The sequence below is a fragment of the Aphelocoma coerulescens genome, chromosome 6, assembly GCF_041296385.1.
Source record: "Aphelocoma coerulescens isolate FSJ_1873_10779 chromosome 6, UR_Acoe_1.0, whole genome shotgun sequence".
In the NCBI taxonomy this organism is placed as follows: domain Eukaryota; kingdom Metazoa; phylum Chordata; class Aves; order Passeriformes; family Corvidae; genus Aphelocoma; species Aphelocoma coerulescens.
This window is the reverse complement of record NC_091020.1, coordinates 24,252,452-24,278,846: the sequence shown is the minus strand read 5'-3', so window position 1 is coordinate 24,278,846 and position 26,395 is coordinate 24,252,452. Positions and strand designations below refer to the sequence as shown.

Here is a 26,395-nt window from a genome sequence, read left to right as displayed (position 1 = left end):
ATGGTTCTTAATGCACCCACACCCCCAAAACCCACCCTGCTGCCTCTTCCCCAACAGCTCTGCACCTCCACGGTGCAGCCCTGTCCCTGCTTGCCCCAAAGGGGCAGGTTTAATGCCACAGGTTTAATGTCACAGGACTGCTGTAGCCTCTGCAGGGGACAGGACCTTGGAAAGGACAAGCCACCTGCAACAAGGTCAAACTGCCTCTGCAAAGCCCTTGGAGCTGAAGCAGAATGGGGGACCCTGGGGGGCAGAGACCCACCATCCCAAACAGTCTCCTGATGCACAGGGACCACCAGCAATAGAATCCAGGACAGACTGCTGCAGTTTGGTGGTGTTCAGGACAGCTTTTATTCCCAGCAAGAAAGTCGCAGGAAAAACTCTCATTCCCAAAGTGCACCTGCAAAGCTGGGGTCAGAATGTCAACCACGGCAAAAATACTGACAGGGATGGTGAAATCTAGCCCAGGAGGAGGCTCTGCAGCACAGGAGCCAGACTCCAGCATTATTCCAACAGGAATGCGGCAGGCCAATGTCAGCTCTCAGCCTGCCTGCTCCTATCAGCTGCTGAAAAGCACACTCAGGGAAACAAGTGCTTCCCGTGCACTCCAAGTGCTCCAGATAAGTGACTTACCAAAAACAAGACACAGTATTTATAGTTGGGCCTGGATGTGAACAGGTCACTGGTCTTCAACAGAGCAGTGTAGAACTGAACACACCAGCTCGTGATGCTCTCCTGCCTGATTCCTGGATGGGCCTTTGGATACATTCCCAACCAGATACGAACACACACCACAGCCAAGGCTGCTCCATCAAGAGCTGGAGCAGCAGCCCAGGAAAAGGAATGCAGTTGAAGGCTGAATGCAGCACACATGGGCTGGGAAGGGATGATGTTCCAAACTCTAGCAGAGTGGAAAATAAGATAACCTCTTCGGAGGACAATGGCCAAACCACATCCAGCTAGGCCACTGGCAGATATGTGCGCCCAGATTCCTGGTTTCAGAAATTCTGTGCTGGGACCGGCACTTCAGCCTACACTGAAGCTCCTCTCATCCACCCAGGCACTTGCAGCCCACAGATTAAAATGCCCTAAATAACCTGCACTCTGTGCCACCTCTGTGGCTAAGTACAGACCAGTGGCAAACTGCAGGCACCTGCATTTAAATGCCATGCCTCAACTCTGCATTTCTTGCCAGGGGTGCTGGTGTGGGCTGAGCACCTCACGCTACATGGGAAGTAAGCGGACAAAGGAATTGTTGGGAGGAGCAAAGCTTCAGGAAGTTTGTTTCAGCCAGGTCTGGGTGCACAGGTGAGCATTCCAGAGCAGAGGTGTGGATGCAGGCTCACGAGAGGGGGCCACGTGCCCACAAACACAGACTCTGCGCACATCCCAGCTGACATCCAGCATCATCCAGACATAGTTCTGAGCCCCGGAGGGGAGAGGACGCTTCACTCCCTCAGTGCCAGTCAGGATGTCCTGCCTTCGGCTCCCCTTCATTTCAGCAAGTGACTCAGCTGGTCCTGCAGGTTTGATGAGCGCTCCACGCTGGGCACCAAGCAAGAGGAGATTCACAGTGAGATCTGCTCCCAGACTGTGCTGTGCTACCTGTGCCCGAGGGACCAGAGCAGCTCTAGTACTGGCACTACAGCAAAGAGAAACCCTGGAGTACCCTCTACCCCCTCTGTGTCCCCACAAGGCAAACCCCACTTTGCGCACCCTCCTGTACACAGCTCTGCTCCCACCACCCTCATCTCGACCACAAGCAGCCTCACAGGTGCTATCACATCAGTGAAACATAAGGAAGCTTCGGTATGAATCCCATCTCTTTGCTCCAATTCCCATCTCTTCACACTACTGAAGCATTATCCTGCTGGGCCAGCATCTGCCTCAAAGGCAGCTGCAAAAACCTTCCCACTCTGCTTTCCCCCATCCAATTCCATCACCTTCCCCTTTGCACCCCCACGCGTGTTCCCCAGGTCCTCCTAGAACTCACTTCTTTTGAATTGCTTCTTGCCTAGGTAAGAAAAGGAGAGACAAAAAGAGCATTAGAAAAACAAAATCTCAGTCACAGTTTATGTTATGTTGAACAAGGGCTCAAGAGGCCAAAACTCCAGGGTGTTTCTGGATTAAGTCCTGGGGTTCAGAAGCAGCACTGGCTTCTCCTTCTTGGTCCCAGGTGCATCATACACACTCATGGGAGACACAGTGCATGGCAAACACTCAGCTCCCACCCCGAAACAGCCTGAAGAGTGCTGGAAAATTCCAGCTCCAGGGCCTGCTCAGCTCTGAAGAACTGAAAAAGAGGGATCAGTCTGAGCCAGCTCCATGCAAAGTCTTAAAAGAGAACAGAGAAGGACCGAGGGATCCACTCAGCCCCCAAGAGCGAACGCCTGCTTACTGGTGTCCCCTACTTACTGGTACTGTAGATGAGTAGTTATTATGGCCATTTTTCTTAAACTCTGTGGAGAATAAAACAAAGAATTAATGTCTACAGAAATCCCAGTGCAAGCTGTCCTAATGGCCTGGGGAGTTCCTCCAGCACAGCCACCACTGTATTGCTGCACTGCCTCCAAAACACCCCCGTCAGTGTCTGTCAGCAGTGACACACTTCCATCTCCTTTTCAGTGACAGGCAGAGACACAAGTGTTTTGTTTCAGCCCACAGTCCCTCGAGCTTTCTGTCAGAGAGGGCATAGCTTGAGGGCCCGCCAGGCTGCAGGACACCGGAGTCCAGCAGCACTGGGTTTGAGGAAGCACTAAATTATCCTGGCCACCAGCCTCGCTGCCTGAAGTCATGTATTTCACTCCAGGGCTCCAGTAGCACGGCTGCAAACTGTTCTTACCACCCTCCTCTCCTCCTGTCCCTAGAAATACTGCTGCTTGAGCAGAAGAACACAGCTTACATCTTCCGAGTGCAATATGGCATCTTCTTGCATCACCATGTTTCTCGCAGCTTGACCCAGGAGCTAAAAGACAAACGCACAGACCAGGCTGAGACGCTGCAGCTTTGCGTTTCCCGAGGCCCCCGTGACGGCTGGCAGGGTGATACTCGGGGTGACACCGTGCGGGGATCACCGCGGTGCCGTGAGAGCACATCCATCGGGAGCGTCTGAGGCACCGCCCCCACCTGTCACCCTGGAGAGCTGGCAGTCACCCTCCCGCCTGCCACCGCCGGAGTCCCGAGGCGCTGCCCAGCCGTGCCCGCATCCCGATTCCGCTGTCCCCGTCCCTGCCCAGACACGAGAATGTGTTCCCTCCTCGGACTACAGCTCCCAGCAGGCACTGCGCCGCCCGCCCCGCTCCCAGCACCCCGCTCCGCTCCGGCCCTGTAACCGGCCGCCCGCCGGCACCCGCCGCTCACCTCGGCGCTGCGGGAGCCCTTCAGCACCTGCTTAGTGAGAGCGATCACATCGGTGCCGCAGCTCGTCACCTTCTCGGTCAAAAGCCCCTTCACCGAGTGCCCAAAGCGCGCCTGGGCGTCCGCCGCGCCCCCTGCCGCCATCTTGCCCCGCCCGCCCCCCGCCCCGCCTACCCCGGGAGCCGCTACGGCGAGCGCCGGGGGCCTGAAGGGTCGTGAAGGCACAGAGCTCGCGGCGGTCGGGGACACTGCCGGGAGTGGCTTCTGTTCCCAAAGGACTCCCCCAGGACACCTCATCACCTCAGGCACAGACACCCACAGGCTGCCCAGCACTGACCAGGGCTGACAAGCACAGACCAAGGCTGACCAGCGCTGACCAGGGTTTCTCAGCATTGCTCAGGGCTGACCAGCACTGACCAGCTCCGACCAGGATTTCTCAGCCCTGGCCAGTGCTTCCCCCTGTACTGCCCAGGGCTGACCAATGGTGCCAGGGGCTGACCAGCGCTGACCAGCACTGCCGAAGGCTGCCCAGCAGTGTCAAGTGCTACCTGTGTCTCCCCAGCACTGACAAGAGCTGATGATCAGGGATGCTCAGGGCTTCTCAGCATTTCTAGTGCTGCCCATTCCCTCCCGGGTCTGTCGAGGCGCTCCCAGGCTGGGTATGGATTCCAGTGCCCCACCAGACCCCCCCAGCTGTGCTCATGGCACCCAGGACAGACCTCGAGGGCTCAGCTGTCCCCACACCCCTGGCCCACCACAGGGCCCTGGGGACGGAACCCCAAGGACGGATCCGACCCCGGGCATCCCCTGGCCCCCAGCGCGCTGGAAGGAGCTCCCCCATGGCCACCCAGGGTGGCCGTGGCCCCGCTGCCCTCGCCCCCCGCCATGTGCCCACAGCTGCAGAGCTGGCCACGGGCCCAGCGCCCGGCTCCCCCCTCCTTGTCCCCCCGATAAGGAGCCGAGCCCGCCTCAGAGTCAAGGCGACGACCCCGCAGCCGCTATAAGGGCCCCCCGCGCGCCGCAGCCCCGCAGCCGGCCCCGCCATGCCGCTGCTGGGTGCCCTGCTGCTGGCCCTGGCCCTGCTCTGCACCTGGCGGCTGGCGCGCCGGCGGGACTCCCTGGCAATGGCCACGGCGACAGGTTTGGGGCGCCCGCGGAGCCTGCCGGCCCTGCCGCTGGTGGGGAGCCTGCTGCAGCTGGCCGGGCACCCCCAGCTCCACCTGCGGCTGTGGCGCCTGCAGGGGCACTACGGCAGCCTCTACGCCCTCTGGATGGGCTCCCACTACGTGGTGGTGGTGAACAGCTATCGGCACGCCAGGGAGGTGCTGCTCAAGAAGGGCAAAGACTTCGCCGGACGGCCCCGCACCGTGAGTCGGCAGCAGGTTTTGGGGACCCCTTCCCACTGTGGCGTGGGGTGAGGCGAGGGACGCTCCCAAGAAAGACACTGGCACGCAGCAGGGTCCGTGTCCCCTCCCCATCCTGCTCGCAGCAAGCCAGGGCCAGGGCAGCCCCTCCATACTCTGTTCTCCAGGGCGAGCCCTGTCATCCGCCATCCCAAGGGTGCCTGTTTTTCCTGCAGCTGGCTGCATCCCTGGGCACGGGGATGTGGGTTCAGGTACTACCAGGCTCCCTGCATCCCTTAAATTCCCTGGGCATCCTAGAGCCCCTAACCTTCACATCTGTCCCCAAACCTCTTTATCCGTCCTTGGCAGGGGGAAGGCAAAGCTCATGTCCTGTGTTTTGCCTGCCTGCGCTAACCCCCAGCCCCCCGGATCGTCCCTGGGGTGGGGTGAGATGATCATCCGTCCCCCGCGGGGCTCCCCCAGCAGCGGGGTGACCCTGGGACTGCCTGTCCCCCAGGTGACCACGGACCTGCTGTCCCGGGGGGGCAAGGACATCGCCTTCGCCAGCTACGGACCCCTCTGGAAGTTCCAGCGCAAGCTGGTGCACACTGCCCTCTCGATGTTCGGGGAGGGCTCCCTCGCCCTCGAGAGGATCAGTAAGTGCCTCCCACCAGCCCCAGGCTCCCTCCCAGCTCTGGTTCCCTCCCACGCAGGACTTTTTCTTCTTAAGTGCCCTGATTCCCTAGGAACCAAGAGAAGATTCTGGCTCAGCCCATGCCCCCCGCTATCCCCTCAGCTTGCCAGGCAGGGGCTCTGTTCCTCTCCTTCTATCCCCTGTACTTTACCAACACCTCTCCCTGTGTTTTCCACCCTGAATTTTAGTTCCCCTCACTCACAGATGGGGAAACTGAGGCATGGAGCCAGCAGCTCCCCGCTCCACCCAGGAGGACATCCTTGCACATCTCCATCCTCTCTGCTCCTCCACCCAGCATTGTCCCTTCTGCCCATCCCAGCCCCTCAGGGCCCAGCCCTGTCTGGGGGGTGCCCTCTGCAGGCTGCACATCCTGAATGAGCAGGGGACCCCTCCTTCCAGCCCCCAGCTGCCCCTTTCACCCCCTTGGCTTAATCATCACCCCCTCATCACTCCCTGGCTGCCTCTCCCCCGCCCCAGTCTGCCGGGAGGCTGCATCCCTGTGTGAGACGCTCAGTGCTGCGCAGGACACGGCCCTGGACATGGCCCCCGAGCTCACACGGGCCGTCACCAACGTGGTCTGCTCCCTCTGCTTTAACTCCTCGTACCGGCGTGGGGACCCTGAGTTCGAGGCCATGCTGGAGTACAGCCAGGGAATCGTGGACACTGTGGCCAAGGAGAGCTTGGTGGACATCTTCCCCTGGCTCCAGGTGAGCGGGGATGTGGGCACTGCCCATTCCTCTCACCTCAGATGAGAGGAAGGAGCTGGGAGGTGTCCTGTAGGAGCCCTCCTGAGTTAGGAGGGTCCCTGCCCTGGTGACCCACAGGAGCCAGTACATTTGTGGGCACAGAGTGACTGCCTGGGGGCCTGCAGGAGCTGGGCTGGGCTGAGCTGCAGTCTGTAGTCTGTAGCTGTAGTCTGTAATGTGGCTTTTCTCCCTCAGATATTTCCCAACAAGGACCTGGCCCTGCTAAAGAAATGCCTCCATGTCCGGGACCAGCTGCTCCAGCAGAAATTCACTGAACACAAGGTGCCAGAAGGGCCAGGACAGGGAGATGCTGGAGCTGGGACAGGGAGATGCTGGAGCTGGGGCAGTGAGCACTGTGCCCAGCACAGCCTGGCTGATTCATGTTCCTCTGCAGGAAGCTTTCTGCAGAGACACCGTGAAGGACCTCATGGATGCCCTCCTGCAAGTGAGGCTCAGTGCTGAGAACAGCAGCCCCCCAGAGCCAGGGCTGGAGCTGACTGATGACCACCTCCTCATGACAGTGGGGGACATCTTTGGGGCTGGTGTGGAGACCACCACGACTGTGCTTAAATGGGCTGTGCTCTACCTGCTCCACTACCCTGAGGTAGGCTCTGCACCCCACAGCGGGGGAGCCTGGGTTCCCTTCAGCACCAGGGATGTCATGGGGAACTTTGGGGAAGGCAGGTGCCAAAAGAGAAATCAGGCTCTGCAGATAAGCAAGATCAGGCTGTGGACACTTTACTTCTGCCCCACACAATATGACAGGACATGCTGATGATGCTGGGTGTACCCCACTGTGCACAGGGCACCCTGCTCCCTGGGCTCCCACACCGGTCTTTGCTCCCCTCCCAGGTCCAGAGGAAGATCCAGGAGGAAATGGACCACAAGATCGGCCTGGTGCGTCACCCCCACCTCAGCGACCGCCCGCTGCTGCCCTACCTGGAGGCCACCATCAGTGAAGTGCTGCGCATCCGGCCCGTGTCCCCCCTGCTCATCCCACATGTGTCCCTTGCCGACACCAGGTGAGATCCCCCTGGGGCACATCCAGGTCGTGGGGAGAGACTGCGGGGTGGGAGTGACTGCCTCACTCTGTGTCCGCTTTGCAGCATTGGGGAATACTCCATCCCCAAGGGTGCCAGGGTCATCATCAACCTCTGGTCTGTGCACCATGACGAGAAGGAGTGGGACAAGCCTGAGGAGTTCAATCCTGGTGGGTTGTGTGATCCCCATCCTCTCCTGGGCCAGGGGATGGCAGGGTGGGTGCAGCAGGAGAGGCTGAGCCCTGGGGGACGCTTGGTGCTGGGAGGTTGGATCATGCTCCTGTCTGAGGCACTCGCACCTCTCTGCTCCTGCAGCTCCCGCGAGGGACACACGTGTGATGAACTCGGGCAGGTCTCAGGCATAAGGGATTGATCCCTGCTGATGCCAGTGATGCCCCTTCCCCTTGCAGGCCGCTTCCTGGATGAGCGGGGCCAGCACATCCATTCACCCTCACCCAGCTACCTCCCCTTTGGAGCCGGGATCCGTGTCTGCCTGGGTAAAGTCCTGGCCAAGATGGAGCTCTTCCTCTTCCTGGCCTGGGTGCTGCAGAGGTTCACACTCGAGTGCCCTGAGGACCAGCCCCTGCCCTCGCTGGAGGGCAAGTTTGGTGTCGTGCTGCAGGTGCAGAAGTTTCAGGTGAAGGCCAGGCTGAGGGAAGCCTGGAGAGCAGCCTCATGATGGGGAGGAGCCTGGGATCCCGGGCAGTGGGGGGTGGGGGGTGGGACCACAGAGGCTGCCCCATGGATGGGGGGTTATCCAGATAAAGCTATTCCCAACACAGCATGGCTCCAGCAATTTTTTGGGCAGGAGATGGTGGGCAGGGTCCGGTGTGAGATGTATGGTGGCCCCACAACTTGCTGTCAGCACTGGGCTGAGTTGGGAGGCTGTGGCCTCTCTGCAGCAGCATGGAAGCTCCTGCCTGCTCACTGTCCTGAGCACTCGCTGTCTGCCTGGAATTTGGCCATCACTCCAGCAGCAGCACAACCTTCCCATAACGCAAGGGGCCGTGTTTGCTTTGCTTTCACCAAAAAGTACTGTGCCATGGAGGGCAGCGTGTAATTAGGTTTCTGGTTCTCTATTACTTGACCTCTTAATATTTAACTGAATAGCTGCACAGCTATGGCTCAGGGCCCCTGGAGGGAAAGCAGCCAAGGCAGAGGGGAAAGCCCCACAGAGCCCCAGCACAATGTGACATCCCAGCCCTGCACACCCCCTCATTTTCCCCCTGCTCTTTCTCTTGTTAGCAGGCAGGAAAACAAGCATAAACTTCCCCACCACTGAACTTCCTGCTCAGTGTGTTTGAGTTCTTTCAAACCCCCAGAACTTGGCTTTCATGCAGGCCTTTCAACACCAGCTTCTGATGCCAAATGGGTCCTGTCAGCCTGTGGGACAAGGATGATGATGAAGGCAATGCGTTTGCAACCTGGCACAGCACCGGGAGCATCCTCCCTTCTCCCAGTCCATTTTCCTGGGGGTTTCAGTGTGGTAGGGAGGAGCTGGAGGTAAAACTGCCATGCACATTCCTGCCCCAAGGGCAATCTTTACGCTGATTTGAGCAGCTGACCCATCAGAAGCTGGGCAGAGGGAGCACACAGCAGGAGCTCAGCCCTTCTGCTGCTGCATGGAGTCTCTGATGGCTCCTAAGGGCTGAGCCCCACACACCTTCCTGCTTCCCTGCCTGTTTCCAGCACACCAGGGGTGCCACTTGGTTTCCAATCCCTCCACTTCTGCTAGGGCACACTGAAGCTGGATGGGTGAAGGGGGATGGGACTCAGAACGGGCTTTGGGAAAACCTGGCTAAACATGATGCTCTAGGCTTCTCTGGGGATTGGCACCTCCATGCCAGCCTGGTCCTTCCTCTGCCCCAGATCCTGTCACTGGCAGCACCCACTGGCAGGGAGGCTCCACTCCAGTCTCCTGCAGCATCAGGATGCCTCCAGGAGCATCAACAGGATCTCCAGCACATTTGTGCCCCTTTGCCAAGGCATTTGATTTTGCTCTTGGTACGGGAAGGGATTTCCTCCTTGCCAGAATCAACACGGGGCCAACGCCTTGCTGTTTGCCGAGGCACTCACACAGGTGCTAAAAGCCAGCGTTCACCTTGGGGCAGAAATGGGGACCTTTGAACCAGGGATGTTTCTAACCTGGAGAATGCCTCCAGCCACAGCTGCTTGCGTTCCACCGTCCCCATTTGCCAGGGCTGGCATGTGCTGTCCGAGGCTGGGAAACCAGCACATGCTGCAAATCCCAGCACCCCAAGCTTGGCCCTGCTGCAGGGTGTCTTGCCTCCCCACCGGGAGAAGATGCAGCTGGGGGAATTCAGTGCCCAGAACCAGCTGCCTGGCACTTTGTGAGCTGGTAAACAGCCCCCGGCACGGCTGCTCCCTGCTCTGGGAGCAGGCAGAGGCACTGCTGAATCATCCAGCTGGTATTTCTATCCTGACTGCTGCTTCGGAGCTGTGCTGCTGCGCCCAAACCCCTGACTCCACCAGAAAGCTTCACCTGGGCCACTGGCTCCAGCTCCCTGAGGCAAAGGGGGTCTGCAAGGCAAGAATTGGTGACAATGCAAAGAAGGAAGCTTTTTCATTCATGGCTGTTCCCACACTTTCTTGGGTACACCATGAAGCAGATGTGCAGCATGCTGAGGGCACCAGGCAGAGCAAGCCTGAGCCTTTCCCTTGCACAAACTCACTTTGGGGGGCACAGCCACCCCCACAGCACTTGGCTGACCCAGCTGTGCCACAGGGCTCAGCTCAGAAGCCCTCCAAGTTTGAGAGGCTTCTCTTTGCATCAGGCACCGGCTGACCCTGGACTGTGCCGGAGAGTGAGGGCCAGCCCAGGAGGAACAGGAGATGCTTGGAATACCTGCGGGCTCTGCAGCAGGCATGGTGCCAGGAGAGCTGAGTAAGCACAGACCTCAGGACACAGCTGTTTGCCGGCTGAAAACAAGTCGAGAAGGAAGCCGGCAGCCTGTGACCCCCCGGCACAGACTGCAGTGCTTGCACCACCGTCGCGACGGCCCCGCTGCGGGCACCCATCCCATCTGATAAAAACAGATTTGTGCTGCAAGGATAGGGGGAACCAGCTCTGACCAAGAGGCGGCTCATCCTGGCCTTCCCAGGCTGCCCACTGTAGGATTGCTGTGGGGCTTCCCTGAGCCAGGGGCTGCCTGTCTGTCCCCCACTCCCGGCCTGGGCCAGGCTTTTCTTATATAAACCAAAGAAGAAAAAATAAAACAGGGACAAAACCTCCCTGGGATGTGTTTGGGGTGGGGGGGGGGGGGGGAGCAGCAGTCTTGGAGAACCACTCATTCAGGACAGCAAGGGAGTTTATTCACTGGAGCTGGACTGTGCTCCAGCTACCTGCCAAACTGCCGGGAGCAGATCAGGCTGGGATGAGCCCAGCCAGGGAATGCAGAGAACCAGAGGAGATACGGCTGTGGGAGCCCGGGCTGTGCAGAGCAGGAAGCGAGCACAGCCCCGGCTCTCACCACTGACTGACGTCCCCGAGCGGCGAGGGGGGCCCAGGGAGCCCAAAGCTCCCATCGCTCGGCGGAACAGCCTCATGCCGCCAGTGGAGCCCACTCATTTTGCTTCTCTCCAGGCTTCCTGCCCCAGGAAGCTTTTGATGACTGCATAACAAAGAGGCTTAACTGCAACTCGACTTTCCTTAGCCTCCAGTTAGGCAGGCAAAACTCTGAGAGCAGGCTAGCTACCAGCAAGCATCAGGACACAATTCCCTCCTCCTCCATCTTCAGCCAACAGCCATCCACATGCAATGTTTATGTAAGGTTGTATAAACATGCAATGATATGCAGCAGGAAGATCACACCAGTGCTCCCAGACGACGGAGAGCTGAAGAGTCCCTTGGGAACACCAAGGAGATGCTGCAGTACCCACTGATCCCAGGAGCCCCCGCTGTGCCCAGAGGACACTTGCTGAGCCACCACACTGCGCTCTTCACCTGTCCCCAGGCAACACAACCCCAGCCCACCAGGAGACCTGCGGGGTCCTTGCCCCGGAGCCAGCGTTGGTGGCCAAAAACATTCCGTGTAAGTAGCTCCGCACTGCCACGGACTCCAACAAAAACAGACTGCAAGGAGTACTGGCAGCCACACCTAGAGCACATTGGAAAGCAGAACACCGAGCAGTTGGTTGACGCTAATTTGCTGTCAAACCTGCTGCATTATTGCAACGCAGTTTTGAAACGATGACTCCCAAAAACCACCCCTTATAGCTGGGAATGGGTGGGTTTTGGTGCTCCAGTGTTGGAGATGCACATCTGCCCTTGTCCTCACACCTCCAGCATTTTACAGTGTGCATTCTCTGGGCCGTGCTGGCTTCCTACACAGGGATACATGTGAGGATCGAGCACCCTTCTAAAGCTCCAAAGCTGGAGCTTTGGGAGTCCTCTGCCTGCCTGAAGAGGCAGAAGCCAAGGAGCTCACCTGCCCCATGTCCTGCCCTGCACCACTCCTTCTCCCTGTACCAGCTGCCCCTTGGCTGCAGGTCTAAAATCCTAAAGAACTGAAAGCCATTAACAGTGCTGCTCCTCAGGCACTTGTGAGGTGAACAGACATGGTTGGTGCCCCATTTATTTCTTTATGGTCTCTAAATGCCCAAAAAACCTCCAGGAGTCATAAAAGAGGCACACAGCTGCTTCTTCCTGACTTTTTAAAATCAGAAACATCAGCTTGGCTTACGGGTACTTACCTCCATGTCCAGAGGATTCCCCTGCCCTTAGTGGGATGGCTGGAAAGCAAATATGGAGATTTCTGTCTTATGCCAACAGAAATGTTGGCAAAGGTCACCCACTGGCACAGGGCCATCCCCAGGATTTACAGCAGTAAACCCCATTCCTTACAGACTGATGTGATTTTTTAGCTTCCTCTGTGGTGTGAGGAACAAAACCAGGTGCCAGTATGTACAGAATTCCTGGGGGTGGCACTGGGGATCTTTAATTCTCTTCTCAGAAGACACATGTGGTCAGTGTACACAGCTGGAAGTGACCGGTCCCCAGGTAGCCACGCTCTGGGGCATGCACAGCCTCTCTGTTACCCCTCACCCAGGTATCCAGGCTCCAGACATCCAGGAATGAGGTCTCTGGAATCCAAATCAAAGTCTTTCATTGTTAAGAGCACCCTAAGACACAAACTGAAGAGCTGTCTTTATCAGCTGTTCTGAGGGAAGAGAAAGGCTGTGATGGGCAAAGGAGGGAGATTCTTCCAAACCCTGTAAGGTCAAAGTGCTCCCCTCAGCTCAAATGTGCAGGTAAAACGCTGGCATAAGCACCACTTCCCTTGCTCTGCAGCCAGCACAGTGCCAGCACACCTCCAGGGAGAACAACAAAACAAACCCACAAACTAAAGACAAATATTGTTCTTAGCTCACAGAATGATACAAATACACATGGACAAGTTATCAGAAAAGGCATTATATTTTGGTTTCCACCTTATTTAAAACTGATTTTGGTTTTCAGTTGATCAGATCTCAGTATGTCCGAGTTCAGGTTTCAATGTTTTTTTCCCCATAACAGTAACTATCTGGACGACCATAATTATAAAAGGGACGGGGAGAAATCCCGAGAACAAGTTACACAGTCTGAACTGTGCTCTCTTCCGCACGAGCACTCTAGGGAATGTTAGTTTCAGCTCTTCCTTTTTTTTTTCTTTTTTCTTTTTTTCTTCCTTCAGGTTGTTACTAACAAAAATCTCTACTGTTTATTAAAGCAAAGCTACAGTAAATTTTCTTGCAGTCTTACAGCAGGTTTTTGTATTACCAGTAGGACTCGCATGCATGGATTGCAGTCACACACACACGCTCACAGACATTATACAGTAGCCAGTTGCCACCATAAAAAAAAAAAAGAAAAGAAAGAGAAAGAAAACAGACATTCATTTCTTTAAGTGGTCATTATTAGAATCGCACCAAACTTTTGGATTAAAAAAAAATACTGCACAGGTCTTCCACATCTACATGGTAAATCATCCCTTTCGCAATGGACGGAGCTCTCGTCTCCATTTGTTCAACATGCATCGCTGAAGCTTGAAGGCACGCTGGCCAAGGAGAGCCCTGTTCTTTTGTCATCTGAACTCCAGTGTGCTGCTATCGGGGTGCAAAAAAAGGACAAAAATAAAGCCAAGCCCTTTTGCAGCACACCGGGAAAAGGTCATTCGGAGACCACAGTACTTGGAAGGCAGCCCAGCTGCCTGGATTCTACTGCTAACTGTGCTCTTGGAGGCATTGAAGGAACACACCTGTCTTTAAAAATGACACATAAAGGCAAATTTCTGCAAACCCCTTCTTTTCAAACTGCCTAAGGTAGACTAACACTCCTTCTAGAAGAAACTGGTCCTTCAGTCACCAGCTTCAAGTGGGACATTTCCTACCTGCTGTCTTAAACACTGAAGCACCAGATATTATAGGGCTGATGTGTCTGGGCATCTGTCAGCTTCAGGGAAACTTAACATCAGGAAAGAAAAAAACAAAACAAAACAAAACAACAACCAAAAAAAAAAAAAAAGATGGAAAGAAATCCCCAATGCCTCAAGAGCACTATATCAAACCAGAACTCTTGGGCTACTGACTGCCGGCACTGTCAGAAGCTGCTCGCTTCTGGGAAGACACCTGGAGGTTGAAGCCTTATGGTGATCTGGTATCCTCCCAGGGTGAGATTTGCTGAGTTTTACTGATTGCAAGATAAAGCAGTGTTTCAGAAAACTAAAACCAACAAACTCATAATAACCATCACCAAAATCACCATTAGAAAAATTCTGTTTTTTAGAAGGTCTCATTGAGAAACATCAGTCCCTGCTCCATGGAGCAGGGCAGATACGATTACCAAAACCCAGAGTGACCCGTCTCCCACAAGCCGGGCCTTCGAGGACTAGTCCCCATATTATATTGGAGGGGAGAAAAAAAAATAAACAAAAAAACCCCATTGTATCACCTTTTTCTCCTGTTAAAGTTTTAATCCTCTTATTCCATTTTTATTTGTTTTTTTCCCCCGATTCTCCCTTCCACTCTGCCGCCTTAGCTGGGGGAGTTATTGGTGCAAGAGTTTGGAGAGTCCTGCTCATTTATTGTGTTCAAGAGTACACACACCGGCTGCCGGGGCAGGTGGTGGTGGCTGTGTTCGCGGTGCTGCTCCTCTGCGGCACTGAAAAGCCCTTCCTCCTCATCCCCGTGGGGACGGCCGCTGCAGCTGTCACAGAAGTCCAGGGGCCCATCCAGAGCGTCATCGATGAGCCCGTCAAACTCCTTGAGGTCGTCGTCGTGATGACCCCGGTTGCATACGCAGACTTCTATGCCCGAGTCGCCCGTGAAACGGCGCTGCCTGCCCGGCATCTTGTCCTTGGCATCGGGAATGGCGCTGCTCTGCTCTAAGCTCTCAGAGCTGTAACCTTTCAGCAGTTCCTCCTTGCACTCCGTATCCTTATCGGGACCGGCCCTCTCCACTAGCTCGGCTCCCGTGCTGGTACTGCCGGGCTCGATGCTTTGCATTTTGGCGACGGCTCTCTCACCCAGCACGGTGGTGGAGGGCTCGGGGTCCCCGCGGCCGGGCACCCCGGTGCTGTCAGTACTGCTGTTATTGCTGCTGGGTGCTGCAGAGCTGCTCTGTGCTGGCTGCAGGGTCCTGGGCGTGTCCGGGATTGTGCTACTGCTGCCTGCTGGGACGCACTGCTGATGTAAGGCACTGTACGGGGGCGGGGGGGTCGGCGGTCGGTTCACCACTTCCTCATAGGGAGGTAGCAAATAGTTTGGCAAAAACCCTAGAAGTGGGAGGCAAGGAGGAGAAGTTATTTCAGGAGCAGCTTATCTCAGGAAACGAGTCACTAATACAGGTCGGTATGGCATCTGTCACCTACCAGCACCTTCCCACTGAACAGCACAACGGGCCCTACAAAGGGGCGCCAGAACTTGACCCAAGTGAGGCGTGTCATGTTTTAGAGAAGCAGCAAACATGGCAGAGAGGGCACCATTACAGGAGCAGATGGACACAACTGGGAACAGCAGCCTGATCTCCTGGCTCTCTCTATGCTTACCAGGCAAACCTCCCTGAAGCATGTACCCCAATACAGCCCCATAAACCACCCCCACACACCGTGGGTGGCCTGTGTTGGCTGGAAGGAACGACTCCCCAGCCCTCTCCAACACTGCCTTCTCAGCCGAATTTCCACCTTCAAGAGCAAAGATTTCATCTCACAAAGCATTGTGCAAATATGAAGAGACACGAGCAGTTACAAGGAACTTGGAGACCCTGGCTTTTGGTTTCTGTTTCAATGCTGGATTCAATTCTTCTGGTGTAGTCAGAATAAATTGGCAGTACTGGCAAAAGAGTTTGGCTTATTGTACTTACAGCCTTTCAAATCCATGAAAAATATTGTTTATTTCTTAAGAGGCAACAAAATAGTCTATACAGACAGAATGTACTTAAACATTGGAAACATTTAAGGATAGCACTGCAGTTTTCCATGTGCAATTGCATATCCCTGGGGCTGGGGAGGAAAAGGCTGTTGGGGATGATTTCTGAGGTGACTGCCAGAGTTTAACAAGAAAAGCAAGTTCATACATGCAATTCAACAGTCTGTCAGAGGAAATTCAGCTGTGGTACCTCCAGTCAGAAGGAGACTTGCTGCTCTAGCACAGCGTAGCAGAACACAAGGAGAGCACAAAGTGATTGTACTTTCCCTGCGTTGTGGGCAACAGCTCCTTCACGCAGAGTCCTAGGGCTGCTCACCAGCAGTATGGCCTGGGAACCACAGCACAGGGTGGGAGCCAGCAGAGTTTCTGCTGAGACTCCACTTTCTCCCAGTCTTGTGTGACCAAATTTTATGAAGCCACTTCCTGCATCTCAGTCCCACCAGCAGCAAGTCCAGGCTGGAAAGGAGGAACATCCACAAAGTCCTGAATGGGGTATTTTAAGAACCTTTGCAGAAAAACACCCAGGGAATCACCACACTCTCAGGGGTGGGTGCAAAGGTGCTGTAAGTTGGTGTGGTTCAACTCCAGACTCAAGGGGGTTCAAATGCATCCAACACCACCTCATCTCTAAATGCCATGGGGCAGCTTTGCCTCTTGCTGAGTCCAACTACTGCTCCCTCCTTCCACCCAACACAGGAAACTCGCTGCTGCCATGCTCCCCACGGTCTCCAGGCAAAGCAGAGTGAGGTACATACGGAAATAAAAGGGCAGGGCTGAGTAGTTATGGGCCTCCCGGTAAGCGATCAGGTTGATCTCGTGCTGCCGCTGCTGGGCCTGGAGGCGGTGCTTGGTGCGGCGGTGATGGCAAACACAACAGCAGCTGAGTATGATGATGATGGTCCACACCAGCCAAAACCCTGCAGCGGGGAGAGCAAGTGTTAGCCATTGTATGAGAGCTGCATCCAAACCCAGGAAACCCCAAGAAGCCAATGGAGATCATCTGAAAGCCTGGACCTGAACCTGCACTGCTCTAAAGGCAGAAATATGTGTTAGGCCAGGAGGCTTCAACATGGACCTTCCTGCCTGTGTGGGACACTGCTACTCCAACAGCCTTGCCAGAATTGGACAACGCTGAACACACTCTAGTACAGTGTAGATCATGTTCAGTAGGTACAACTCTGGAGAAGAACAAAATATGGAGACAGGGCTCCCCCCTCCATTGCTCCTACCCTTTGGTTACCATTTCTTCCAGCCAAAAATGAGCAGAGCTGTGAATAGCATTGAACTTGCCTCCCACAGCCACTTTGGTTTGAAAATAACAATCAAGACACAAAAGACACTCTGCAGACTGACCACAGAAGAAGAGAAAAACCCCAAGCACTATGTTTTGCTTTTGTTTGCACTGCTCTTTAATTTCCAGCCCAAATCCTTCATTGTTATGTTTAACAAAAACATACTCTTTTTTCATAAATGTCTCAAAATATTTTTAAAACTTATTTTTGTATTCAATGTCTTAAATTACCCCAAATTAAATTAAACTAGCCTCCCTCTCTGAATCCTCAAGAAACCTAACTTCTGCTCTGTTTGTGGTCATGGCTGGTTTCTGTGCACAGTTGTACCGTATGTACACTGCTCCTTAAAAGGAATTTTAGAAGACCACTTCCTGAATTTTACGCACGCCCTCAGACATGTGGAATAACTTTTCCTTTCCATGAATTTCTCACTTGCATGTGCTACAAAATGTTTCCAAGACACACTTCAAAAAGCTGGAACATTCCCTCCAGATTAGGCTTTTGTCTCCTGCAACTGCAGCCCACAGCTTGACCTGCCCCAGTGTCTGTAAGCTCTATCTTTTTTAAGCTCAGTTTTTGCATCTGAAGACAGTGGGAGAGCGCTTCCTTTAGAAACACATAGTCTTGGCAGCCACTCCTCACTAGAGATCACAACACTGTTTTTCTTTCTGTAACACCTCTGCCACTCTTCACTATCCCAAACAGTCAAAATGGAGATTCCTAATGCTACAGCCCATTTTCAGGAAGGCCAGGCTATCCTGTGGTACCAAACTGCTCTTCTCTCCCCACTAAAAACCTCTAGTCACACCTTGACAATACCTTGATGGTTCCAGCATCCCCTGCTGTGTTTGCAAATGCTTTCTCTGCTAAGAGCTAGGTGGGGAAAGGTGAACAGTTTAGGAATTTGAAGAATGAAAGGAGTATTGCTCTGGCTCAGGACAAAGTGCAATGGATCCCTATCACCCATCTCACAGACCTGCACTGGGCTGTTTGTAGGTGAACTGCATCATGCCATATCGTGTCTCTGAGCATTCTGAGTGGGGACTTTCACCTCCCTGTGTCGTAATCCGAATTCCTCATGTATTTTGGCACAACAAACTGAAATTTCTCTCTGCCTTGTGCAATCTATTTCCCTAATCAACTGGAACCTGCCTTACCACCAAATTTATCAAAACCTGCCATCAAACAAAGGTGTTACATATTCCCCCCCCCTTTTTTTTTCTTGGCTGGAAATGAAGGTTCTGGGCTAGTTTCTCTTGCCAGCCTGCTCAGCTGTACCAAGATGACCAGAGAGGAGACTGTGATCTTCACTCCAGAGAAGCAAATGACAAAGTACTCAAGATGATCTTTGCACTTCCCAAACCAAAATGAGAGTGTGGCCACTGTCCTCCAAATACCCTGTTTCTAAAAAAAGCTTTTTTATATAAACGAAAAGGATTGGTCCAGTCCACCCTTCGCTCCAAAGCCAAACATTTGCAACCATTTCTGTAGCCTCTACCACTACCAAAATTTTGGTATACAAATACAATACTTCAACTGTCTCACAGTTTGAAGACTCTAACCAATAAAAACACTGTATTTCTCGCTAAGAGACGGTCCCTTGGCTCTTGCTTGCTGAGGAAGCAAGAATACACTCATCAAAAGCAGGTCATTGGCACAGCATGCCACCATGCACGGAGGCAGGCCTGCAGTTCATCTTCTAAGTACTCCTTATTTTCAAAGAGCAGTCCATGATCATGAGTTCAATAACAATGGAAAATTACACCCAGCTATCCAGGGATTTTAGCTACAGTTATGAAAACAGATGCTTTTTAACACATTTGATCATGTCCTTTCCCAAGGAGTCTAGATACAAATGGTAGCAAGCAGCACTCAGTTAGTTAAGATGTCCTGGAGAACTGCCACTGTTAAGCAATCTCAGCTGTAGCAGCCAAATATTTCTGCAGGGAATAACTGCTCCCACCCAAGCCTGCATCCAGAAGATTAAAAAAGTATTTCTTTAGAAAACTTCTCTACCCGTTCCAAAAAAGAATCCCAAAGTGCTTTGCACACAAACCAATGGACAAGCTCAGAGCAGGGGTCAGAGTAAGCGCAGCCATTCCTGGGAAGAGGTGTGGCAACACTGTTAACAACATGCAGTAACAACATACAACAGCTTAGGATAATAAATTAATGTTGGATCCTACTGAAACCACAGGTGGCATTTAAGTAAACACACCATAATTTAGTGGATTGCAATTTGGCCTCAGTGCCAGGAGCACCACCTTCATTCTCGTGCAAAGGGTCTGTGCACGCTCGCAAACGCGAGTGGATGAGGTCTGTTGTTTTTCATGAGAACTTCCAGAAAAAGAACCCGCTAATACCACATTATTGCCTGGCTTCATTAACCACTGACACTTCCTAGAGCTTCTAGGAATTACTCAACCCCTGATTCAGCTTGAGCCTGGAGGACTTGCCTGGATGATTGCAGCAGATCAGCAGTGTGTGCCCACCACGATCATTTGCTGGCCTGGCTTCTGGCATCCTCTTTAATGGCTGTGTCCCCACCTTGTCACCCAACAGCACACCTGCACCACAGGGCAGGAAGGCCCCCAGTGCATTGGAAGCAAGGGGATGGGACACCCATAGGAGCTGAGGCACATGAGAGGCTCCCTGGCTGTCACTTGGGCAGAGGTGCCAGTGCTGGGAGAAGGACTGGGCACAGCTCTGGTTGCAAGCCCAGCATGGTGCTGGGAGTTCAGGGTCTCCATAAAAGACTCTACAACACTCCCTCGCCAGGAGTTCGGGCACAGCTGCAGCTTTGGCTGCAGAAAAACTGCAAAAGCCTAGCAAATATACAGTATGGTCATTTATTTGGAATAAAGCTATGCTCCAAGGCCAAGTGCAATTGTAAATATTATGTCTAGAAGTATGGAGTGAACAGTGAAGATGTTCATGGCTGAGCTGTGCATTTGTACACCTGGTGAGGCTTGGCTTCAAACCAGCAGCAGGGAGGTGAGCCGAGCAGACCACTGGCCTGTGCTCGTTTGGCAGGAGGGGAACTGCAAATTCACCCAAAGACAACACTACACGAGCAGGAAAGGCAGGGGCACAGCAGCAGCACAGGCTAACACCTCCTCCAGAGTAAAAACAGGTACCAACTCTGCCTTGTGCTGAAAATGGGTAAGATGTACAGAGGCAACTGATGTTTGGCATTAAAAAGCCTCTAAAAGCCAAGTAAAACTGGGCTTCTGGTTGTCTTCCATGTCCTCAAAAGCCTTCACTGTTGCCAAAAGCCTTCCTCATGCTCTTCAAGATGTACCTTCTTCCCAAATGGATACGACGTGCTTTTCAGCAGCATTGTGTTGAGCTACTGCTGCAGTCACTGGAACGGAAAAAAGGTTGGGAGACATCTTGAGCCAAATTCGCCATTAAATGTCCGATTTGAGAGTATTTTCCACAGCCACCTGGCAGTGACCACTGGGAACAAAAGCTTGGGGCAACAACATGACAGATAAAAACCAAACAGTGACTTTGGAAATACAACTTCTGATGGATAGCCTGAGCAGAAGCAAAGTACCAATCTGAAGCAAAACAGGAACCAGGAGACCACTAGACTTGAAGGCAATTTCAGTCTTGCTCTTGGTTTATGGAAGAGTCAGAAGTTGCAACACTCTCCAGCCGAAAAACGAGTGAGTCCCGAGAAACACTGCTATATTTTTTGTTAAATTCACTGGTGATGCCTATAGGTGGATAATGATGCAAGCAAAGGTGAAACAGACACAGCCAAGGAGCTGATTATTGCCAAGAGATTTCCCTGCCAGAGCACCAAAACCTTTCATAAAAGTAAAAGAAGCAGCACCAATCTCTTACCCAGCATCTGACAGGCTCAGAGCTGTAAGCCTGACACAAGCATCAAGCTCAGGAAGTCAGAATGGGAGCTGCAGAAACATCTGGGAACAGAATTAGCTCCCATGAAAGCCATCTCTCACAACCAGAGGTAATACTGAAGAAAGAGAAGGCTGCTACATTAACAGCATTCTTGGGAAAGGGAGCCCCATCACACGGCCATGCACCAGAGATGCTTCCTACCAGCTGTGAAAGACCATGCTTAAAGCTTCAAGAAAACCCTTTCTAGGACACCGACCATAGTTTTGCTCAAACTTCAAAATAAGTAAGAATAAAACAGTTTAAGAATTAAAAAACCAGAGCACTCCTTCCTCATGGAAAAGGAGGGAGTGATGTTTGCTTTGATGCTGTACTGTATTTGCTGCCTGGGATGTTGCCATCAACAATGCCGTTGAGGGAAGCTCCTTTTATCCTGTGCAAAATGGAAAATGTTTTCTGGACCGTTCCAAGCGTACGAACAGAGAAATTTGCCCCCAAGTTCATGGTAAACTTGGGCAAATGCCATGGCTCTGTTGGCAGGAAATCCCCTAAAAGCAAGCCAAAACATACTGCAAAGTGCCTTTGGGTCTGCCTGACAAGCATCTGGGTAATAGCTTTGGCTCCATGAGAGCTGGTTCTGAACAGGAGAAGTGGGACACTTTCACTGACTAAAAAGTGTCCCAAATGATGGCCTCACAGTCAGTCATGGCTGGAAAAAAATTGTCTTTCACACGGCCAACACTATAATGAAAAAGGGAAGAGAAATTTACTTGGTACCACAACCTGGATGACCTTGGGTTTAATCGTGCCCTTTTGGCAGAGAGGTCACATTGTCTCCTGCCACTGCAGGCATGAGCCTGCATGAGCCAACACTGCTGCTCAAGAATGCCAGGTGAAGGATCCAGGCCATAGGCCCATGAACATTTTAAGAAGGACTAAAAGAAGCCGCTGAATGACGCGATCCTCTCCTGCCTGTCTCAACCATACCTCCCGCTGCTTCCTCCACCTCTTCTTGTGCCAGCACAAAGTTGTGCGCAACTGTGGTTTGAACTGGTTTGAGGGAACCAGAACAGGTTGAAACTCGTTTGGCAAACACAGCAGCAGCAGCAAGAGAAAGACTGTGACCTTCAGTGACAGTTTTATGTTAGTTTAAGTAATTAGAACTGCAGTCCCAGCCTGACCTCACGCAGGAAAAAGTTACTGAATATTTGTAGAGTACAATGGCAAAAGAAAAAAGCTGAAGACATCTCCAACTCCTGCTTGCTTGCTCCCAGACTGGTAACAGAAGAAGATGCAAAAGTTAACTGCAACTGGTTTCTAGTTTTCCGAATAGTGTCCACTACATATGGTACACCCACTGCAATGATTAAGATGGAAAAACACAAGTTTCAGAAAAATCCTTTGCCTATCTTGCAGTGAAAGCCAACTTGAGGCAGTAAATCTGCAGACACTGTTTTTATGCCTCTCTCCTAGGGAGGGAGCCTTGCAAGGGCAATTATTCCCATGCTCCAGATGAGACATTTCTAAGTCCAGTTCCTCCCAAGAGATCTGTGTTGGTAAAAATGCATGTTGAACAATAGTCTAACAGAGACCAGAGTGGAACATCCAGCTGAGACCATGTCCTGAACGTCTGGGAACAACAGATCTGGGTAGCTGGTGAGAAGCTGGGTTGGAGGTACGTAGGGCAGGGGGTGAAACAGCATCAGGAAGTTCTCTTGCCTTTCCATGCTGTTTAACACAACTCAGCTGAAAGCAGCCACACAGGGCAAAAGTCAGTATCTGCACAGCCAGGCTATGCCAGACAACTTGCCTTCTGCTTTGGATCTGGGAATTTTACTGAGCCAGACCAAAACAAACTTAAGGTGATTTGGCTGTCTGGATTAGGCTACAAGAAGTCCAAGGAAATCGGGAAATAACTCCCTCAGTGACCCTATTTATTATGATTTTCTGTGTGGTTGAGACATCTGTTGTTTGCCCTATACTGTCAGTGAGGCTTTGTCATGGCAGGGTTATCGCTGCAGCACAGCTGAGGAGGAACAGCCAAAGGCAAAGTCTGAGACACCCAGGAAAGAGAAGCAAGTACAACCACACAGAAGGCTGGGTGAAAGGCAAGGAACAGCAAAAATCTCTCTTTGAAAAAGGATGTGGGATAACACAACACGGGGTAAGGATGAAAATGTGGGACTGGTGCATTGTTTGACTGAGTGTTTTGGAGACTGCAGCAAAGTCTTGGACATGAATTCCTAACATAAAGCTGACCTCCTGGAATATGTACGTGGTACAGCAGTTGCTTTAGTTTTAGCAACTAACCGGATCCTTGCCAGAATTTTCTGGCAGCATGCTTTTTGGGAAAAGAGCTGTCTAGTGATTCCAAGGGGAAGCGTGCAGAGATGAGCAGAATGTTCAAAATCAGCAAAAACATTGACTGTGCTGCTTGCAAACAGAACATTTTTTCCTGTACAATCCTTCCACTAGGACCTAAACAGTCAAGATCTTTTTCCTTTTCTTTCTTTCAGAAAGAGGAGCTCAGTATCCCTGCTAAAAAAGACAGTGAAACAAAACAGGCACAAGCAATATATGAATACTTACTTACTGCCAATGCTGGGCTGCTGTGCAGTACCTAAATGACCCAAGACCAGCTAAGCCCTCAAACTTTGAAATCCTATGACGTTTTGCAAGCAGTGAGAAGCTGCCTGTTTCCAAGCTCCATGATTCCTGAGGCACAGTGTACTATTTTTCCAACCACACAATGAAATATACTTTCTACAGCTTTGTTTGCTGTCTTGAGAGCCTCTGGAATCACTTAATGATTCCAAAGGCAAGGAGAGACACAAGGATGGATGTCAGGAGATCTGGATTTAGTTTTCAGTCCACATTATACCCTTAAACCTCGGAAAATCCAGAACCTCTGAGCCTTCTTAACCTGCAAAACACAGGAACTGCATTCCTTGATTACCTTCTCTCCTGTATTTTGAAAAGTGGTATTTTGGAATGTTTAAGCAATAAGACACCTGTCAGGCCTGGGAAAAGGCCAACATTTGAAAACTCCAGCAAATCACAATCACACCACAGAGACTCAAATAAAAACTGCTAGGAAGCAAAATCCAGTGTCTGCTGCGATTGTTCCCCTTGGGGACCATGAGTTCTCTGGGGAGCCCAAGTAAATTGTTCAATTTAAATGCTGACCCAGCTCATCCACCATCCAAACATCTTTCCCTGTGTGAGGAAATGCAACAGTAAAGTAAATTTTTCCATTTTATTATTATTATGTTCCAAGAAAATTAAAAGACTTAATGCAGCTTTCCCCCAACCATGGTACCAGCTACCAAGCTTAAGAACTAATTAGACCTTTACATAGTTATTAGACCTTTATCTATAAATCTGTATATAGTTTTATTATTTGGCAACACAGCACTGGGGTTTTTTTAATAAGAGATGGGTGGGGAATCTGAACTGGGCTGTTATCTAATTTTAAACATGGGCTGTCCACCTGCTTGGCATATCATATTCTCCATTCCTCTACTCCACCCCTTAACAAAATAATACCTTGATTTTACATCCTATTCCACTGCCCACAACAACTGGTTTAAAAACACCACAAGCCTAGAATTGCTGAGATTAGCCATTTTCAAAGACAAACTTCCCTCAAATTCCGAAACAGGGAAAAAGGTCCTTTTTACAGGAAAAATTCCAAGTGGCCACAAAACTGGATCACGTTTCAGAAAGCATGTCCAGCAAAGACAGACCAGTTTTCTTTTCCATTTCAAATGCCACCCTCCTCTGCTTCTTCTTCCCACAAAGCTGTGGTGGTAAATAAATCCAGGATTTAATTCAACAGGACTAGCAAGAAGGTCTATTTTCAGGCACACAAAAGCACCAGTGGTCTGAGAAGGTTGAGAGAAGCAAAAACTTCTCAAAAGCTACTTCAGTACATGCATACACTAGTTAAAATCAAAACAGAACAACCATGAAGCCATGCTTAAAAGGTGCTGCTATGTTAACTGTTCATTAACCAGAAGTTATTATTAACTTTTAAAAAGCTAATCTATTCTCAAGCATGTAAAGCTGTTGCTCTCCACTGCTCATACTAAGACTATTTACATTTACTATCACCACTTTTCACCTTGAAGGCCTTCAGAGAGCCTCACCATATGTACCTATCAAAGATACTCTGCAACTCCTGAGCAGCAAAGCTCACAAGCTCTACAGTATGGGCTTACTTTTAAAGGACACGCTCCCTATATGACTCCTTCCCATCCAAAAGAAACTTTTCTCCTACCACTCATAATGGCAAAGCAAGCTTTGAAAACATGAACTGATTTTAAATCAATGCGGGATGTTTGCCTGAATTTGCAGAAAGCCTAGAAGACAGGTCTCATGTTTGAATTATTCCCCTCATCTTGGTGTGGTACACGATGGTCTCCGTGATGCAGACGGAATGTGAACACACAGAAACCTATCTCTCCTGAGGAATCATCCAGCAGTGTGTGTGACCAACATGTTTATTCCATGATCTCAGTGTGACGTGGGAACCTGCTCTAAAAAGAAGCCTTTAAATTCTGCCTCCTTCTAACAAAATCTGGTTTTATCTTCCAAGAACTTTTATGATGAAGCCAGGCACTGCCAAGTATAAAAGTCTGCCATATTGAGAGCACAAAGACAGCTAAACCATCCCATTAAAATGGCAGGAGGCTATTGCTTGGACCGGACTGTTTGTATGCAATTCAACTACGCCTCTCCTTCAAGATGTCCATGGGAGAAACATGGTGACCATGCCACCAGCCCCAGTGTGCAGCTGCACTCCACGCTGCTGCTCAATTTAGATCCTGCTTGCCATGGAGCCTGTAAGCCCTTGCACACATGCATCTTCCTTTACATTCCCACCCACACAAACTCAAAAGCGGGTTTGACCTTCCCCACTTTGCCCTGTCCATCCATCCCCCTCTAGTCTGAACAAATTCCTGTCATCTGTCCTGCCTGTGCTGCTGACTGCTACAGTCTGATCCAGGCAGTCCAATATATTCATGTCTGTTTCTCAGCCTGCTACAGTCCATGGAACTGCCCCCCGGCTCCCTGTCCTGAATTGTTTCTTGAACTGTTTGGACATTTTGGAAAATAAGTTTGCTGCAAAGGTCTGCACTACATTAAAATCCTGCCATTAGTATTGACACAGCCAGCCACTGGAATCTGAGCACAGTGTGTCTTGAAGATGCTTACTATAGAGTCCTGTTTAGTTTATAACCACATCCTCCATTCACTGGCTAATTTGAGAAGTAAAAGCATGTTTCTGGAGTAAAGGATGAAGTGTCAGCTATTCTTGTCCTTGGATCCAGGTTACGTGACAGTCTTTGTATGTAATAACACATTTCTACATACAAGCTACTTAGGGAAAGTGAAACTGTGGGCACAACAGAGGGATTAAGTAGAAAGCACAGTTGCATAAAAACTAGAAGATACCATTGGGTGTGGTAAGAAAGTATCTCCAGTCTCAAATGTAGGGGTACCATGTTCAGAGTGCCACATTTCCAAAAACCAGGAGCAGAGATGCCTTCCCAGCCTAGGCTCAGGGCAGTACAACAGCACAACATCAATGTTCAACCTTTTGTGGTCCTCCTTGAGAAAGAAGACACCA

The 26,395-nt window shown here is 51.6% G+C and overlaps 3 protein-coding genes across 9 annotated transcripts in view; 1 reads left to right on the top strand and 2 right to left on the bottom strand.

Annotated features, from left to right (window-relative positions):
* Positions 1-327: 327 nt before the first annotated feature.
* On the bottom strand, positions 328-3,506 carry BORCS7 (BLOC-1 related complex subunit 7). 4 transcript variants are annotated; one of them, XR_011151773.1, is made up of 5 exons: positions 3,361-3,506; positions 2,903-2,965; positions 2,416-2,459; positions 1,994-2,293; positions 328-1,605 (listed from the first exon to the last, which is right to left on the bottom strand). XR_011151773.1 is itself a non-coding variant. In XM_069019918.1 (5 exons), the coding sequence occupies exons 1-4, from the start codon at positions 3,499-3,501 to the stop codon at positions 1,990-1,992; spliced, it is 273 nt and encodes a 90-aa protein (XP_068876019.1). In that variant the 5' UTR covers positions 3,502-3,506; the 3' UTR covers positions 328-1,605; positions 1,944-1,989. The 4 variants fall into 4 exon arrangements, 3 of the variants coding, with proteins under 3 accessions (XP_068876019.1, XP_068876018.1, XP_068876017.1); XM_069019918.1 differs by having other exon boundaries at positions 1,944-2,014; XM_069019917.1 differs by having other exon boundaries at positions 1,994-2,014.
* Positions 3,507-4,400: 894 nt separating this feature from the next.
* CYP17A1 (cytochrome P450 family 17 subfamily A member 1) lies at positions 4,401-7,908 on the top strand. Its single transcript, XM_069020449.1, has 8 exons — positions 4,401-4,724; positions 5,218-5,356; positions 5,872-6,101; positions 6,336-6,422; positions 6,535-6,744; positions 6,993-7,162; positions 7,247-7,350; positions 7,591-7,908. The coding sequence occupies exons 1-8, from the start codon at positions 4,401-4,403 to the stop codon at positions 7,857-7,859; spliced, it is 1,533 nt and encodes a 510-aa protein (XP_068876550.1). The 3' UTR covers positions 7,860-7,908.
* Positions 7,909-12,598: 4,690 nt separating this feature from the next.
* Positions 12,599-26,395, bottom strand: part of WBP1L (WW domain binding protein 1 like) — a 59,284-nt gene continuing 45,487 nt past the window's right edge. For all 4 annotated transcript variants that reach the window (XM_069019911.1, XM_069019914.1, XM_069019913.1 and 1 more), the window contains 2 exons: positions 16,360-16,521; positions 12,599-14,952 (listed from right to left, as the gene is read on the bottom strand). In XM_069019911.1, coding sequence (XP_068876012.1) covers positions 14,213-14,952; positions 16,360-16,521 — 902 coding nt within the window. In that variant the 3' untranslated portion in view covers positions 12,599-14,212. The remainder of the gene's footprint in view (positions 14,953-16,359; positions 16,522-26,395) is intronic.